Source organism: Plectrocnemia conspersa, unplaced genomic scaffold, assembly GCF_051122295.1.
Source record: "Plectrocnemia conspersa isolate PC_06_02 unplaced genomic scaffold, ASM5112229v1 ptg000013l, whole genome shotgun sequence".
Classification (NCBI taxonomy): Eukaryota; Metazoa; Arthropoda; class Insecta; order Trichoptera; family Polycentropodidae; genus Plectrocnemia; species Plectrocnemia conspersa.
The window spans coordinates 27,136,302-27,156,123 of NW_028277177.1; the positions used below are offsets into that span (position 1 = coordinate 27,136,302).

The 19,822-nt window shown below is 32.4% G+C and overlaps 3 protein-coding genes across 3 annotated transcripts; 1 reads left to right on the forward strand and 2 right to left on the reverse strand.

Annotated features, from left to right (window-relative positions):
* Positions 1–595: 595 nt before the first annotated feature.
* On the reverse strand, positions 596–2,826 carry Polr3E (RNA polymerase III subunit E). Its single transcript, XM_088202628.1, has 7 exons — positions 2,677–2,826; positions 2,391–2,609; positions 2,164–2,326; positions 1,828–2,093; positions 1,542–1,743; positions 1,255–1,454; positions 596–1,187 (listed from the first exon to the last, which is right to left on the reverse strand). Exons 1-7 carry the CDS (start codon positions 2,779–2,781, stop codon positions 753–755), a joined length of 1,590 nt encoding a protein of 529 aa, XP_088058754.1. The 5' UTR covers positions 2,782–2,826; the 3' UTR covers positions 596–752.
* Positions 2,827–3,345: 519 nt separating this feature from the next.
* On the forward strand, positions 3,346–4,815 carry FucTB (alpha-(1,3)-fucosyltransferase 10). Its single transcript, XM_088202629.1, has one exon. It carries the CDS (start codon positions 3,462–3,464, stop codon positions 4,764–4,766), a length of 1,305 nt encoding a protein of 434 aa, XP_088058755.1. The 5' UTR covers positions 3,346–3,461; the 3' UTR covers positions 4,767–4,815.
* Positions 4,683–15,833, reverse strand: su(r) (dihydropyrimidine dehydrogenase su(r)). The gene is made up of 21 exons (XM_088202626.1): positions 15,688–15,833; positions 12,402–12,512; positions 12,165–12,335; positions 11,942–12,103; positions 10,416–10,597; positions 10,212–10,338; positions 9,994–10,144; positions 9,676–9,932; positions 9,205–9,337; positions 8,924–9,141; positions 8,641–8,856; positions 8,385–8,549; positions 8,166–8,318; positions 7,986–8,106; positions 7,546–7,629; positions 7,304–7,473; positions 6,905–7,081; positions 6,608–6,838; positions 6,478–6,542; positions 5,061–5,153; positions 4,683–4,987 (listed from the first exon to the last, which is right to left on the reverse strand). The coding sequence occupies exons 1-21, from the start codon at positions 15,727–15,729 to the stop codon at positions 4,891–4,893; spliced, it is 3,126 nt and encodes a 1,041-aa protein (XP_088058752.1). The 5' UTR covers positions 15,730–15,833; the 3' UTR covers positions 4,683–4,890.
* Positions 15,834–19,822: the final 3,989 nt, after the last annotated feature.

Here is a 19,822-nt window from a genome sequence, read left to right on the forward strand (position 1 = left end):
AAGATTTTCTATAAAAAATCAGCATCAACTTCCTGCTGCAACTTATTAAGTATTTAAAAAAAACAAACGTTATATTTGATTATAACGCAACACGCGTGATTATTGACAGCTGTCTGATTTACAGGACTGCCGACATAGGAAAACTCGAATTTGAGCATTTTGCAAAAGTTTGGTTCCTTCCTGAATCATAAATATTGGCCAGACGGTCGAGAACGAGAGATGGAAAAATAGATGATGGAATTCACCTCATTCTAAAGGATCAGAACACAACCTTTCAGGTACTACAAACCAGAATTTACTTTCTTCCGACATTTTTCTCCGATCTTCACACAGAACTTTGACTTCGCTTCTGACTTCAAATTAAGCGAGAGTAAAATTAAATTATTGTACATTTAATCTGATAGTATAGGATCGCATGCCGCATGAGGAGAGATATACATTAGCTTGCCACAATTTATGCAAGTGTTCTCTGGATTTCTTATTTCACTTATATCAGCCTGTTTTTTTTCCAATTTCAATGTTATTTAAAGTGACTTTTAGCACATTCATAATTGACCCAAAAATAAATTGATAAGTAAAGTAGATTAAAACACAATTTATATATCAGTTATCATTATGTATTTCTATTTAATCACAGCAAGTGGTTTACCACTAAGAAATAGAGAAATTCAGTCGCATTTCATATATTACGTATTAACATATAAAATTGGATAACTAAGTTATACAATATCATAATTTTTATCTGAATTACGTTAGGTTTTTCTGCCGTTGTTTGCGGTACCGGTGTTGCGTTTCTTCGTTTTTAAATCTCCTCCACTCTCGTTATCGGAATTTTGCGAATGATTGCTAACGCTGTTATTCCGTAATCTAGGACTGGGCATTCCTCCGTCCGAACTGCACGAGTCTCTCATTGATTTTTTACGTTGACGTTTCACATTAACTTGCTCTCCGGAGAGCATCTCGTTGAATTGCCTCTGTCTAGCGTCCCAGAAGTGAGCTTGTCTTTGTTCCACGTCCGGATATTTATTTTCAAAATCGGGATCCGGCGGAATGAATAACTCCCACCCTTTGTCCAGCTGATAAGTGGACACCGAGCTCAGAATTTCTTTTACTTCTTCCGGCGGAAGCTTCACAGCCGCGGCGACCTTTCGACGATCTACATATTGACTTTGAGTGAAGAGATATAACTGAAATTTCAAAATAACATATATTTGGATTAAAAATTTGAAGATTTGTTATATACAATATATATACCACATAATCTCTGGCTCGACACATGATTTGATCCGATACTCCCGAATGTTGCGATACGCTTCCAGCCGGATACAGTAAGGAAGATCGAGCTGCCCATCGACCTCCGCGTAATAAACGACCAGCTCCAGCTAAAGCGGTCAACAAAGAAGCTCCCGACACGCCGACTAACGCGCTTACCCATCCGACAGTTACTAATTTAGCTGTAAAATACTCGAATATTAATAAATTAAGACACTCGAGAATCAATTGTGCAATCATTACAAAAGAAATGTTTAATATATACAAACCGTCTTTTAAAATGATCTTGCATTGATCGGTGAGTGGTAACTTTTTTAATTCACTCAAATTGACGTAATCACTATCTAAATTGCAAGAATCCTGTAATTCGGTGTCATGAGGTACTAAAGTGTTCAAATATTGATGTGCACTCAAGTTCAACCGACTGCCATCATCCGACGTCGCCGACGTTAAAAGTTTAGCTTTTTCTAACTGTGAACAATAAAAAGATTAATCAATTGTTAGCATAATATAATATAATATAATATAATATAATATAATATAATATATACATACTTCAGATTCATCCGAATTGACAGGCCACCAGACTGAATCGCACCACGGCTCTTCGGCACTTTTAGTCGCTAAATATCCATATGATTTTTCCCTAGCTTTTCGTATTTTATCAGTCTCTGTTCTAGCAAACGAAACTGTTATTTGTTTAGCTTCCGGTTCGGTGGGAACTATGTCGTCTTCCACGTCCATTTTATCGGCGTCCTCTTCTTTTGTCCTCTTGTCTTGTTTATCGAAGTAAGTATACGAAGGACGCATTTGAAGAATTCCTTTCAAATAGACGACACATATACGAATAACATAATTTGTAATTAAATTATTTTGGATTCAGAAAATTACCTTTTAGAGGCGTTATATGTAATTCGCCATCTTGCATCGTTCCTATTGTATATTTACTGACATCTACCAGCGGCAGACTACTCTCGAATTGTACTTTATCCATATAACCAGATTTGAAATAGGTGTTTTTTTCTTTTTCTTTATTCATAAGACGAGAACTTACCTAAAAGCAATTTTTAGATAAAAATATTACACTATGTTTGTATAAATAATATAGAAATACTAACGGCGTATCCGTCAGTATTTAGCGCAATTTGTTCAGCTTTCGAAGAATCGTATTTGTCACTATTGCGATCTAGGGCGAAGTGCATTTTAACTTGTTGATGCATAGGTTTGATCCTGCAATCCAGGACTGGATTGTCGTTGGAAGAGTCCTTTGCTATCATTGTCGGATATTGAAACACATATAGCTGCTTAGCTAACGTTTGAGACAGAAATACGGGTATCTAGGACAAAATAAACGGTTAAATAGGAACTTTCATAATTAATTAACTTATTAAGTGACGCGTTTACTTCTTTGACGACGGGGTCATCTAGCTCGGTAGAGTCTGCGTTGATTTGGGATAAGTCCGGCGTTTCTTCGAATGAGTCGTGCCCTAAAATCGCTTCTTGGTCCATTGTGAACGCACATGTACCCGACTCGACAGAATCAACACTACTGACACGGGTCATAACAATCTTTCTATTGACCAGATATCTTTCGCAAATATTATTTTAAATTAATAGATGGACAAAAACATGTTTTTCACTTGACAATAGTGTTTATGTGTAGTGTCGGTAGTTCATTATCATTATCGAGGTATTTTAGGGGCAACAAGTCAAGCGTGCTTTCTATAGCCGCTCTGCCGTAATTTCCGCTTCGTTCGTACTTCTAAATATCTTTGCCTCCTATATACAATTAAATAGATTCGTTGAAACTAATTCATGGGGTGTTTAATTTTCAAAATAAATAATTTTTAAGATATATTTTATAAGATATTTCTCAAGTTAATAATTTATTGTTCATTCAGATTTATTAATGTTATATTATTTTTTTCTATTCACATGATCGTTCTATATTTTTATAACCGAGATTTGATTTCTATTCTGACTCAAAGTTGATTTAAATTTTGACCATTTAATTTGTTGCCATATTTAATTCTCTTATGTAGATATATTTTTTTTGTATGGCAATAATTATCCACACATGTCAAAAGTTTTCAGTTGACAGTGTTATTAAGACAAAAAGTTACTAAAGTCATGTAATCAATATCTTAATACTATATATATACGATTTTTCTTTATTTATCGACTGAAAAATGTTAAGATTTTTCCTTAAAAAATTGTTCAAAGTGTCTCGTAACTGCGTATTTTATATTATAATACTGTTCTACATACTCTTTGTCGTAGTCCTTTACAAATATTATAAAGATACTCATAATTACCCAGTCGTCGTTTGGTGGACCTCTTCTTTTCCTGGATACGAACGAAAAATATCGAAATGCAGCAGCAATCTAAATTGTGAATTCGTAAACATCACCAATAAGAAGATTATCAGCGAAGCTAAAGGATTTCTTTTTTACGGAAGCCAATTCGACCCATACCAACTTCCGCTTCCGAGACGTCCCAATGAAGTACTTTGGGGATTATTACATGAAGAATCTCCGAGAAACGTTCCTATACTGTCGCACGAGAAAGCGCTACAATTGTTCAACTATTCATCGACTATAAGTAGATTTAGCAATTTACCATTAACTCTTCAATATTTGAATAGCATCGATGAAATAACAACAAAGCAGTATTACATGGATACAAAATCAAAAAATAAATTACTAAAGAATCTATCGCCCGTATTATATATGCAAAGCGATTGCGATACGTCTTCGTATAGAGACGAGTATGTGAAAGAAATGATGAAATATGTATCGATAGATTCGTATGGAAATTGTTTAAATAATAAACAGTTACCTGAAAAATACAAGAACGACTATTTAAACAATCTGGATTCAGATGAATTTTTGGGTTTCGTTAACAGATATAAATTTACTATATCGTTTGAAAACGGTATTTGCGACGATTATATCACTGAGAAGTTATGGAGACCGTTAAAAGTAGGTTCTGTGCCCATTTATTTGGGATCGCCTACGGTAAAGGACTGGTTACCGACCGAATGGTCGGTGATTCAAGTTGAAGATTTTAAATCTCCCAAACACTTAGCTCAGTATATATTATATTTAAACGCTCATGATGATGAATATGAAAGGTATTTAGAGCATAAATTGAGTAAAAAAAAATTAAACGATAAACTGGTAAACGAAATGAATCTCAAAAAATACACTTTCGATGACGATCTTAGTAAAGAATCTTTTCCAGAAGCTTTTGAATGTTTCTTCTGCCTCAAAGTACACGAGAGTATACAGCAAAATACAAAATCAGTCGTGAATCAAAGCCATTATAACTGTAAAAAGCCGGTTCCTCCGTGGGATGGTATAAAATCTTCATGGTGGACTGAAATGTGGGATGCAACGAAAAAAGAAGCGTTTTTATTAAATAAATTTTTAATTAAAGACAACAAAAGTAATTTTACCAAAGAAGAATTTGAAAACGAATTATTATCATTATAATTTGTTTATATAAACATTATTTTGTACGAATAAACATTTTTAAATTTAATTATTGTTATTTTTTTAACATTCCCAATTATTGGACGTAAGGTAAATACGCTATAAATAAAAGTAAAATATAAAATCACACTGCGTGTAGTGGATGAATGCCGAAAATGTCAGGACTTTCATCCCTAATAGGTCCTCTCTTGAGTACGTGAGGAATACTCTTTTCGACCATACTGAAATTTAATAAATACACATTAGGAACACTACATAGTGAAACATTGTTATGAAGCGTTGGGTTTAACTTACTTGATACAATCTATAATGGGACAGACAGATAAACAAATCGCACAACCAGTGCAATCGTCTGTCACATGTGGAATGTGAGTTTTAGGATCAAATCTGAAATTAAATTAATTATTTTAATAGTATCTTATGTTTGAAAAACATCTCACAATATATTATACACATCGTTGGTTTGGAAAAAGACAGTCAACTCATTTTTTTTCTATTTTAGTTAAAACAATTATAAATGATATTCTCCCAACTTTTATACCATTATTCTAAGTAATTGCGTTACATGCTATTAATGTAAGGTGACCAAATTTTTAAAATATCAAAGGAGGACACTAAAAGTAAAAAGGCCTTGTTATAAATTTTTATTTGAAGAGGATAAATTGCTGCGGGTGCTAAGAAAGTTATCTCAGATTTTTTTGTTTGAGGAAGATAAACAAGGACAGACTTCTGTGGGTGCTAAAAAAGTAGATCATTTCGAAAATTTTTATTCACAGACCATCTCCGAAATATTTTTAAGGACAAAAGAAGAAAAATTACAACGAGAACTCCAGGGACGTTATTTGGGTGATAATTGACGTCTCTGAAGAGCTCAACATTTTTTTTCAACAAACCAAGGAGGACAAAATTTTTAAAGAATCCACCTCAGAATAGGACGTCTAGTCACCTTAACTAATGCCTTGACTGTGTGGAAGTATCAATTTTAATATGTTATTGTGTCATTATATATTGCATTTAAAGTCCAAAAAGGTCTCAATAAATATAAGTGATGATGAAAAGATTCAGCTTCAAGAAAAATATGATAACCATCTCTGTTTTGGTTTATTTGGAACAAGGACAACATAAATGTTATGGCCAACGGCTGAGGCGACCTAAAACCACCCAGCGCCCCAAGCTCTAAAAAAACAAGTCATTTGAGAATTTTTTCCTGAGAGAGCTAAAGAATAGGTAATCACGGAAATTTTTGTTTAAAATCCGTCTCGTAAATTTTTTTCTGAAAAGGTTAACGGAGGGCAAAAATATTTGCTCAAAAACTATCTCGGATTTTTTGAAAATGTTGTTAAAATACCATTTCCTAACATTTTACCGATACTGTGTTAAATATAATCAAATGATGCCCTTATCTGTAATTGCCGCCCCGGGCGACCACTCCTCGGGCCGGCCCTGGTCATAGGGACCGGTTGTGGAGCTGTAATCCCGCTTGATAGAATTTATTGTACACTGACTTTCACTGGTCCTTCGAAACCCCATTAAGATATCTTCTAAAGCGTGTCAAAGTCACGAATCGTTAAAATACCCAAAAAATATCTATCTAACAATCAATAACTACAGAATATAAATAAAATTAACTTGGAAGAATAGTCCAGTAGTATTTTTTTGAAGTGACAAAGATCGAAATAACGAATAATTTTTATGATATATCTATACATACGTAATAGCTTGATAGCCAGAATCAGCACATGCCATGTAGCACTTTCCGCAGTTGATACACATATCCTGTAAATAATTTATTTTTAGTAAATTCCTTCATAATTTATCATTCCATATAAAATTATTCTTACATCATCAATCAAAGCAACAACTTGTTTTTTATTGTCCAATTTATTATATACCCCAATATTATCGAGTGCTTCGCCGATTACATCTGCTACTTTCAAAACCTTTTTCGGAATCTCTTCAAAGTGATTGTCTGTGAGATATCCGTTAACTTGATCCAAAGGAATGGCGTTCAAAATAGTTTTTCTTATTTGCTCTTCTCTCTCGTTACCATATGGACCAAAATGAGCAAGGACCTGAAATTTAATGCTCAATAAGTTTTCATATCAAATTTTTTATATCCAACCATTAAAAATACGTACATTTCCGTTCTTATCTCTCAGAGTCGATACTGGTTTTCCTCGTTGATGAGGTACAGTAGTCGGAGATTGTCCTATCCAACCTGATTTACCTATGCTTCTCAAATATAACAATGCCTTCAGACCAGTACAATAGTCATCAATTAAAGTGAAATCTTGATTCTGAATAGCACTTCCCACCTATTTATATACAATCATATTATATTGTAATACTCAAAGTTTGTACATGATTTTTACAACGAATGTTTTAAAAATATTTGTGATAATAAATATAAAAGTCGGAGTTCTCAGTGTTTCAGTGGTGGTTTCAATTCTAAATTCACTATGTTGTTGTTGTGTGTTGAAGGATATAAAATAAATGGGATCAAAACGAAACGAAAGCTAGTATTATATATTAACTACCTGTAAAATTGAAGCTCCACATTGCAAAAACTGTAAAGCAACTTCAGCAGAATCAATACCACCGATGCCAAGAATTGGAATCTTGACTTTGTTGGCAATTTCGGAGATGGCTCTGAGAGCCATTGGTTTAATAGCATTTCCGGATACTCCGCCATATGCCGTTCTTCTTTCTATATTAACATAATGTGACGTGTTATCACTTTTCAATCATGAAAGTGAAATAGATATAACAAATTACTTACCAACATTAGGCCAAGGGATGCCATTAGCATTCAAACCCATCATACCTTGAACCGTGTTTATAGCAGAAACTCCATCAGCACCACCTTCAAATTATAAATATATTTATACTTAATGATTCGCGAGTATAAATATTATATGTGATTTACTCTTAGTGCATATTTTGGCAGCGATAATATTGCCATGTTCACTCAAGCTACTCAAGAGTTGTGATCATGGCAGCGCCATTGCTGCCAATATATATATATATATATCTCAATCAAAATCAAATTTGATTTTCAAAATATATATTTATATATATATACATCAGTGGCGTGCCGTCCATACATACGGTAGAACGGCTGAGTCGCTCGCCATCAACCGTACATGCGTTTGACGTTTTGAATCTACCGCATCTACGGACGGCAAGCCATTGATATACATATATCTTGACAAAACAAACCTTCTTTCGCTGCTCTTGCGATCGCTGTAATATCTGTAATATTAGGCGTGAGCTTGATAAACACCGGAATCTTAACTGCTGCTTTCACCCACTGAGTGATCTCTTTAACTGTTTCCGGATGCTATAAAAACATGATGTTAAATGACACTAAATAATAATAAAATATATTAAATATATTACTTGGCCACAAGCGAGACCCATTCCTCTTTCTCCCATGCCGTGAGGACAAGAAAGATTTAATTCCAAAGCATCTGAACCAGCAGCTTCGGCTAATTTAGACAATACCTCCCAATCTTTTTTGATTTTTTCGCACATTATAGATGCAATCACAATCTAAATTATAATATATCTGTTATTAATCAATTATTTTAATCATCAAGTATAATTTAAAATCCGTACTTTAGTTGGAAAGTCTCTCTTTAATTCTCTAATGCTTTCACACCAATATAAATCACTCTTTTCGGAGATCAGCTCGATGTTGAGGAAGGCTCCTTGCCCTGGTCCGAAGTTCTGACCTGATGTAGTGCCTCTTACGATACGTGGAGATATATTTGTCACCATATTCTAAATGTATAAAAAACGTTGATTGTAAAGGAAATGCTGCACCATGCAACACTTCGTTTCAGCCTACTGGCGAGAATGAATAGATATATACCTTATTCAAGGGAAACGTTTTTGTAACGGCATAAGACCATCCTTGTTCGAAAGCACGTCTTATCATAGCTGACGTTGTAGCCGGTGGAGCGCTGGCTAATCCGAAGGGATTTTCAAACTTGAGTCCGCACATTTCCACAGATATGTCCACATCATCAATTGGACAATGGAATTTTGGAAGTTGTTTTGGGACTTTGTTTGCTTCCACAGACAACCCCTTCATAATACACATATGATATAGTAAACTACAATAATTTATGTAATATAATTATAGAAAAAATAACCTGTAGATAGCAATGGATGTACCAAGCTGCTGTTTTGCCATCGTTCACAGATTCAACGGTGGTTTCGGCTGATTCCATCGTATTAGATTCAGGACTGCAATAGCTAGCTAGATCGCCACCGCAAAACACAGCCGGTTGCGATACGCTCTGCATCGTCAGAGGATTAATCAAAGGAAGTCCAGAATTGTTTAACTTGACTCCACCCATAGCTTCCTTGACTGAAATATCAAATTTGATTAAATCATTGATCATTTTTTAATTAAATTTTAATAAAAAATCACCGTCAACATCAAATAAGCCGGATCCAAAAGCTGATATGATAAAGCTTGCTTTTAACTGCACCGTTTGTTCTTTATCTTCCACCCATTCATCTTTATCGTTTTGTTCAGTACGACATAATTTCATACCTGTTATCTGAAATAATATTTATGAATGTATAAGTTTTTTAGTTTAAAACATTATATTTTATTACGATTCATTATATTTATAGCAATGTAATTATTACTGTTGTGATGATAATAATATATCATACAACTTTTCAATGTTGTATATCCATATCACTACTGATAATAAAACAAACCTATTATCATTGCTGAAATAAGCCTTTAAAAAATTGTTTATATTAACTCCACTCTCTTTTTATTTTATTATCTATATATAAATCTTTGTGGCAATTGTTTTAGTATTATATATATGTTATATGTATATGTCCCTACTTATATATTCACATTTTAAAACATATATAAATGTACCTTTCCATCCTTTGTAATAACTTCCATAGGTGCCATGAAAGGCATGAATTCACATTTTTCTTCCTTGGCCAAGTCCACCTCTTCAGGAACGGCTCTTATGTTTGAATATCCTTTTCTGAAAACGACAAACACTTTCTTGGCTCCGCATCTGAGAGCAGACGTAGCACAATCGAAAGCCGTATCTCCAGCACCGAGCACGATCACATTTCCAAACAGTTTTGGTAGAGTAGGAGCTGCACTGCTGCATCCACACATACCTATAGATATTATACAATTGATTAGTTTTCATCAACTCATTTTAAAATGAATAAAACAAACCTTTTTTGCTTCCGGCGGATACTCGAGGCAGAAAGCTTTTACTTGTATAGAATCCCATATCGTCAGTCAAACCTTTGAAGATACTAATAATCTTTGGTTCCGGCAATCCGATGCCTAAGAATATAGCTTTATAACCCTCGCCCATTAATTTCTATAAATTAAACCGATAGTTTTTAATTACATTCATTATATTTATAAAAATGATGTTTGATAACTACCTCAATTGTTAGATCGCGTTTCGATAGCATCCTCCCACTTTCGATTTTAACACCGAGATCTTTAATCAAGTTAATTTCAAACTGCACTGCATCAAATGGAAGACGATATTGAGGAATTTCTGATGAGCTAATTTAAGTATATATATTTCTTTAAAAAAGTATTAATGTTTTATATATTTTGCAAAGTAAAGTACAAATATAAACCTCAGTCCTCCGAGATAGTTCTCTTTTTCGAATATTTTAATATTTTTATAGCCCATTCTTGCTAAGAAGCAAGCACAGCTGAGACTTGCAGGTCCTGCGCCCAATAAAGCAATCGGTTGATCGTTCTTGATAGCCGGTAAATTAGGATCTAACGTTTGCTTGATACCCATTTGCTTAAATATCTGAAAATAGTTATTTTTATAAGTATTTATATATCGATAGATACATAAAAAGTGACGACAAAAATAAAGTAACAAGTACTAAAGGCATTTCAATATCATATAAAATATAAAAATCCTCACTTTTGTTGCAATTAAAATGGTATCAATAATTTTATCAGAATTATATTCTGAAATATTATCTATGAATTCCAAAAATGAATTTAAATCACTATTTGGAGATGCTAAACATAATAATATGGGAGAATTTTTTCCATGATAGAGTACGCTCGGGATAAGGATGCCGGTTTGTTATTGTGTGCGTGTACATGTATATGAGAGGGAGAAACGATGTAGCGTGTACTTCGTTGTCTCGCTTTCTCTTTTAAGGACAGTCACTGATTCGTCAACGCTGGTGTTCGTCATTAAAGTGCAGTGTGGCACAGAAGTTCGATCTTCTCTAGTGATTTATTTTAAATAATTTTGTGTTGATATTGGTTTAACCCAGATATGCCCACTGTCCCATGGGTAGGTCACTAAATTCGTGCCACTGTTTTTTATTTATAAATGAAATTTTAAGAGAACAAAATTTCTTGGGCATATCTGGGTTAATTGATATCAAGGCTTCAAATATACACTGTAAGTTATTCCTTCTCTTACTCGTGGATTAAATTATTTTAATTATTTTTCCATTAATCCGTACGTTGTTGGTTTTTTTACACTATTCTCTGTAAGGCTTAAAAAAGTTATTATTCTTATCTTTGCGCCAATGATAATTTTTTAATTTATTCAATGGATTCTAATGATTTAATAGAGTCGTCGAGCCATTAAACAATCTGCGAATAATTTCTTCCCCCATTTTATATCTTTATGCTTTTGAAGAATAGCTAAAGACTTCATTATTTTTTTGACTAGTGAAAGATTTTGAATTTTGCAAATATTTAATTAATGACATCAATGTCTGGTTTTTTCGATTGTATAATATATGTCTAATTGTCCGTTGAAATTTCCAACTTAGCTCAGATGTATGTATGTTAAATAAACATATATTTTCTTTTAAAATAAAAAAATTAAATATTCTGAGCGAAATTGTTTTGAGCCACACAGTTCACGCACACAATAACAAACCGGAATCCTTATCCCGATCGTACTCTACTCTTTACCATAATGTACCAGTATGTTATTTTTAATCAGTATATTATAATTAATATATTTTCTAATATATAGTACAACACATCTTGTGTATCTTTAATTAGAATCATTTGTGATATGTGTTTCTGTTAATACTAAAAATTATAACATTCTAAAATGAACGAAAAACAATGCCATAAATTGATATATTATTATAAGTGCAATAAAAATACTTACATCCACAGTAAAGTGCTGAAGACCTCCAATATTGATAGCTCCTTCTTCAGTAGCTTCTAAATTGCAACCTCCAACGCAAAGATCACTAGTCGGACACACCATGCCGCATGTGAGTCCCAAGGGATTATCAGACAAGATGGTTTTAGCTGCTCCGTAATAATTCTATAAAAGTATTATTTAAGCATTACATATATAAAATAAGGTATTATCAAAAAATACATACCTTATTACAAATGCTTGTAATGAAGCTTTTAACGTCAATTTGAGTCGGACAAGACTTTTGGCAAGGTGCATCAGCGCATTTAAGACAACGTCCAGCTTCTTTTAGTGCACCGCGTTCAGATAAAGTTGTATGTTTGATATCTCTGAAGTCATTTTGAAGCGAAGGACAAGTCTGAAAGTTTATAATTATTGAGATAAATGAACTGAATTGTATAAAAAAATAATATATTAAACATACCGTGCATTTACGGTCAGAGTTCCGCTTCCAATGTTTTTTGTTCATCTTAGTTTCAGCAGATGGTACAAGATTGGAATACATTGTCACTCTCGGATTGAGATTTAGCAAGTTCTGAAAACATATTAATATGTAAATAGAATATATTATGTATTTGCAAATAGCAATATGTTCTTGTTATGTTTTGATATGAAACAAGATAACGAATCCGCTTACCTAACCAAATAAACAAAGCTCAAGATATCGTTTTAATAAAATTGTATAACTAATATTGCACAATAAAATAATCGTAGGTTATTAGTTTATGTTTTATATGTACGTAGCATAAAATCGGAAAATCTCAAAAAAAATTAAATGAGCAAAATATAAAATAATTATTTTATAAAACGAATTGTTTGTGCATTAGTATTGGACAGATTAAGTGTGAGCGAGCATTGGTCAGAATAGTCAACACCCCATCTGTAACGAAACCTTTCCCGAAGACTTACCTTACATAAATGCACAAACAATTCGTTTTATGGAACAGTGTTTATTTAAATGCACATATCTCTCAAAATAACTACATGTTAAATAGCACCCAAAAAAATTCAATTACAAATCCCAGATTTGTAATTTCAAATTTAAAATTATTTAAATTCTAAATAACTGTGGCGTTCATAGTACGTCAACAAGATAAGAAAATATAATAGCAAAAAAAATACTATAAATGTAAAACATACTTTATGTAAAGAGTTTTTATCTTCTGTATAGTTCATCTTGATATTAATAATTTATATTTTTTAACCTTCAATATGCATGATTTACATTTTGTTTTATTAAAAATAATGTTTTATATGATCATATATGTATATCAAAAATTAACTAATTTCATATTGACTATTTTATTATCTTAAATTAGGAGATAACCTATTAACAAAATAAAAACACCAGACACAAGAAAGAACAAAAAATTATATATCTACATATATTTTTTGTAATAAGAGATTATATTTAATATTATTATCAGCTAAGTGTACAAGTTTTTTCAATAAATGTTTGATAGCTTATATCCACTTAAAAGGACGTCTCAATTTGAACCATATTTTTATATAATATTATAATTTATCAGGCTTAGTTCAGAATTTATTCATGACACAAAAAATTAAATATTTTTTATTATGAAATGTTTATTTGTTTAATTGCAACAAAAAAGTGTTATTCAAAATAATCAGCGGATGCTGACAAAAGACATTTAGTGAAACGTAATGAACATTAAAAAAACAACGCAGAAATTTCGTAAATATATTTATTTCAATTTAACCTGATTAAGGATATGAAAAAAAAATTCACAAGAAATATATATGTATATAATATATATACTAAAATTATATGTAGAATAATACTGAATTTAGCGACACACGATTAAAAGAAATGTGAGTCATCTCACATCGACATGTCCAGCTCCTCGTAGCAATCGCAGAAAACAGTTTTATAGCTGGCAAGCACTGGAGAGATGTCATTTGATTTTTTCCTATGCCAGGGGGCCAAATTTGGCTACTCAGTGGTCGATTTTTTAATATTTTTATTTTATCAAGATTCGTGGTGTTTCATTAAATGACACGCATTTTTCTAACCAAGTTCAAAGGGGTGCCTGTTCAGAATCCACGTCATAAGGAATAAAATGATGCCGTCGCAATGGAAACGCTCGGTTACTTAGCGTTCATATTAAGACTTTTTATAACAATATTACAACTTACAATCAGTGAGAATCGATTGAAGCACATCTAAACCAAATTTTGAACAATAAGAAAGCGCAAAAAACAATTATCACATTTTAGAAGTCAAAAATTCATGTCAACAACAATAAAATCGTGCCGCCGCCACCGCAATGGGAACGCTCGTTACCGAGCGTTCTCACTGTGACGGCGCCGACACGATTTTATTGCTTTTGACGTGAATTTTTGACTTCTGAGAAGTGATAATTGTTTTTTGCGTCCTCCTATTGGTCAAAATTCGGTTTATAGGTATATGCATCACTTGATTCTTACTTGTTTAAGTCGTAATATTGTTATAAAAACTCTTAATAGGAACGGTAGATAAACGAACGTTTTCACTGTGACGGTAGCAGCACGATTTTATTGCTTTTGACGCGGATTCTAGACCTTGTCATTAATAAAATACTATGAATCTTAATGAAATAAAAATTTAAAAATAACGATCGCTGACTAGCTAACTTTTGCCCCCCTGGAAAAATCTGAAATGACGCATCTGCGAGAAGTGCGAACAAAAACCGCGTTGCTGGCGCACTAAAGCCTGCCGAGAGTGACTGCGAATATTTTTGTAGAGAATTATAGGAAATTACTAATAATTTAATTTCTGGAGCTAACGATTATAGTTAAAAAAAACTTTATTTTTATTTCTCGACTGATTGATATTTATAAAAATCGGCTATTTTATATTTTTAGATCCGTTTATACCTTATTTATTAGATGTTTATTATTTTAGATAATATATCTATTTTTCTACTATTTATTTTATTAATAATTACAATGTTCCTTAAAATATATTTATTTATCTACAATTACTCCTAAATATTTTATATTATCAAATATCTGTAACTGTTTATATAATTAATAAACATATATTTATTTTTATTCTTATTTGGTCTAAGTACATTATTTTTTAACCATAATTTTATTATACTTAATTCAATATTTAAATTATCTACAACTTCTTTAACATTATCCACTATGCAATATATTAATGTGTCGTTCGCAAACATATGTATTTTACATTATTTACTATATTGTTAATATATAATATAAACAGCAATGGTACAAATATAGACCCCTGTGGTACACCGTGAGATATTATTTTATCTTTGTAATACGCATAATTTATTTTAACTTTTTGCTGTATTTTTTTAAAAATTATTCTTAAACCATCTTAAAACTATTTAACTTATACCGATAATTAAGCACAACTTTTTTAACGTTATCTCCTATGCAATTAATTAAAGTGTCGTCCGCAAACAAATCTTTTGATAAGCAGTGACCTTCATGAGTTTTCTAGTTGCTATTTTTTTTACATGCTCTTAATTTAATTTTTTTTAAGCAGTTTTTGGTCCTAGTTAACTGAAGTTTCATAGTTTAACAGTGAAGTTCTGCATTTAAATTTTAATATAGGTTAAAGTAACAACAAACTATTTTCATCCATTCCTAACGTGCGTTTAGATTTAATACGTCATTAGATCCGCTCTTTAATAGAAAACAATTCGCAAATAGGTTAGAAAATGATAACCAAAACTCACTTCTATGTCGGGAACATCCCTACTCAACAATCGGGTGGCCATGTTGCGTTTTCTGTTTTTCTTTTCGCAGGGGTTTTAAAACGGAAATATGAAAACACTAACGAAATCAGGAAACGCGTGGAGCTGTTCACTGACAACTGCGCACTGAACAACACCAATAAACATTCACATCAGGGATATAACACCTTTTTGTTATCGTTATTATTTTTTAATATAAAAAAAACACAAACGCTTTACGATATAAATAATGAACAATAATTAACTTTATATGTGTTTCGGTTTAATTAAATCGTTGTACTGTTTTACTGAATTGATATTGACTGCAGATTATCGTATATAGATTTTATTTTTATTTTCTATGATAAAATGACAGACGTTAGTCCAATGCGTTGCAGCGAGGTAAACACAAAGACACCAGACTTATTTTCGTCTTTCTACATAACATATAATAATATGTAGGCATGGCCCCGCGCCCGTACATAATGGATGCCAGCTGTATAAGACCGGGCGAGAGTTGTCCGCTTGGCTTGATTCAAGCATCTCTTGGCCAATGGGCATGTTCCAAATAAATTAGAATAATCTGTATCCACTCTGAATCAACCACAATGAATAGAAAGGGCAAAGGATCTCTCCTAACTAATAATAAGAATATATAAAAGCGATCACAGCGTACCGAACTCACTTCCATCAAGAATTTCATCCAGAACTACCCTTCGCTTCCGACTTGGAACAAATGCGTATATGTAAATTAAAAAATATTTAAAATTAAAAATGTTGTATCTATACAAATAATTAAAGTAAGGCACAGTAAACATGTTTAAATTAAAGTGGTAGATTTATATTATGGAGTATATCAATGAATCATGAATTTTTCGATTCATTAGCTAATATAAAACCCGGAAACATCATTTAGCCATTAGTTGACCGTCGCTGACATTATCAAAGCATTGAAGGCGGCAATTGAACCGAGTTCACCTTGAACGAAATTTATTTATGTAACAACAGTATAATTTGCTAAAATACCAAAGTTATATAAGACGCTCAATCACTAAATAAGCCTAGTTTAATCGTCGAAAACCAACGACTTACACGTCACAAATTTTCATACACGACATTCACTTATCTTAAAGTTCAATTCGCTATCTTAAGTGTGTCGCGTAATAATATTAGTAATTGATGGGTTTCAAAAGTAAGTTTATAAAAGCATGCACGCTAAAGGTTTATGATCGCTAAATGCTCGATTATGTTAATTTGCAGTCATTTCATCGCTGATATTTATCATATATCTCATTTCTTATCAGTTATGCGTAAGTAAAGATCAGGTGGCTATAAGCTAAATGTTCAACACCAGCAATATTTATCAATTAACTTTAATTAAACAATTGCTTATATCATAGTCGCACCAATGTGTTATATCAATTTAGATCAGCGGTCTCTATTTTCAATAAACATGTGACCTACATTTATTAATAAAGTATATTTTAGATAGTAATTTAATCTATACTCTATACTGTATTATAGAGACCGATAGCTTTCCTAAATACTACTCTAGATTTCACTTGAAGGGTATGTGCCACACAATCCATAGCAGTGAAGGTATCAATGTGTATAACACTGTGAATTTCCCGTATCAATCAGTTTAACAATGAGTTCATATTGATATTCCTAAATACTTGACGACAGTGATCGCTCTGCAAATGTCCAACTATTTGGGAATATGTTATGGCTTGGGTACTGGAGGAAAAATCGTTTCATAGTATAAAATCTTGGCTTAGTTTAAAGTCTTCTAAATTTGCCATTCATTTATTTATTAACAGTCTCAACAGTGTTCAACTATTCGAATATTGAATAAAAAATGTATGAAGTATTTAAATATATTTGTAATTTTCATTGATCTAGTCCAAAATATAAACTAAGCCAATTCATCTCCAGGGGAAAATGCGGAAGAAGTACAGACTGACGTCGCATCTCGCATATTGCTCCATAGTTAGTCTGCACTTGGATGTTACAGTATGGTTTAAAAATATAGCTATCTTAATATGACTTTTAATATGAAAGTATTGGTCAAAGCATATTCAAATCAAATTTTGGTCAATAGGAGGTCGCAAAAACAAGTATCACTTCTTAGAAGTCAAAAATTCACGTCAAAAGCAATAAAATCATGTCAGTGCCGTTGCTCGGTAACGAGCGTTCTCACTGCGACGGCAACGATACGATTTTATTGCTTTTGGCGTGGATTTTTTACTTCTAAGAAGGGATATTTTTGTGCCCTCCTATTGGTCAAAAATTGGTTTAGATATGCATCTTTCGATTCTCACTTATTGTAAGTCGTAATATTGTTAAAAAAATTAATTGTAATATGAACGTTTTCCACTGCGAATTTTATTGCTTTTGACGTGGTTTCTAAACAGTAACCGCCATGAATTTGGCCAGAAAAGGCATGTCATTTAAATTAATGGAAAAATGACCATTGACTGGCCAACTTTTGCCTATTCCTACCCTTCTTGTGAAAATCTGAAATGACGACACTGCTTTGATTATCTTCTGAGAGGAGCGAATGCAGCGCCAGCGCACATAGCGGGGGTGAGCGTTAATAATTCAGATAATATTCTCTAACATGTTCGGAGGCAGGGTGAGCTTATGTTTAATAAATTATGTAAAAAGACGAAATATAATTGATTAAAATGACCAGATTTTGAAAATACCAGAGGAGGACACTAAGAAAAAAATCTATCTGGGAAATTTTGCTTGAGTAGGATACATTGCTGCGAGAGCTAAAAATAAGGTCATCACAGACATTTTTGTTCAATAACCATCTCGTAAATTTTTTTCCGACAAGGATAATGGAGTAAAGATTGCCACAGGAGCTAAATAAATGTTATTTCGGAAATTTTTGTTTAAATAACATTTGCGAAAAAATTTTGAGGAGAAAAAAATGGTATTTTGGACATTTTTGTTCAAGGAGAATCAAATAAGGACAAAGGAAAACAAAAATTTTGACATTCCTTCTCAAATGAGGACGTCTGGTTACCTTATTATAAACCATATAAGTGTTTCGCTGGTCCTTCAACTCGATCAGACGGCCATGGCGTCTGGAAAAGAAAAGAAATTGGGTTAACACTTGCAACATGACATGTGTTAACCCAATGCATTACTATGGGATAAATACATCAACATCTATTAAGTAAGCGATGAGACACCATACTGAAATCCAAATCTGTGAGTTTTTTTTACTGCTTATAATTAAGAGATGTCACTGAATGACATATCTCGATTATATTCATCCAGGATATTCGGAAAATCTAAGAAAACCCAATCTATAATAATCAGTGAGACTATAATAATGTTAAATTTACTAATTCCAATCTTCTAGGTACACTAGGGTTCATATAGGATTCAACCCCAAGTTTTTCAGGCATTAGTCACCAATTTAGTCTATCTTGCTGGTATAACAATTATATATAAAAAACAGTAATCTACTATTATAACCTTCTTAATTTTCTGCCAGCATTCTTGAAGTTTTTCAGTTCTTCGTCGTTAAAACCAATACTTATTTAACATGAAACAGTTTTCTAGCCATCTCTGTATTTCATCATCATTAAATGTACTACCAAGAAGGTTGTGTGAAAGTAAGTAGAAAGAATAAAATGATGTATCTCCCAACTTGGCCTCTCAATGATCAATCTCATGAGATAAGTGACGTGCTGAAGAATCTTTGACCAACAGCTTCCTCCAGCCGTTAATTATTGGAAATAAAGCTTGTACGGTTTCTTTCAAGAAGTTACCAGATTTCATACAACACTAACCAGATCATTGTCATGCAAAGATGAAAATCTTGTTTGAGGCACAACTTCATGTTAGCATCAAGACACCATTTTAAAAAATAAATGGTCGATGAGCGTGCATCAACTACTGAGTGTTTTAACTGAGCTTATAAAAGATTCATAAAAACAAACCTCTGGACTTTTACCCCATTGAATTCAAGTGAGTTGTTCTTGTAGATCTCTAAAGGCCCTTCGCTAAGCACTTCTGAAATCATCTATAAGCTATTCTTTCTTCAATAAAACTTATTGAGCAACGCAATATAATTTCTTATATTTGTTTTCATTTAATTTAATTGACACATCATAGAGCT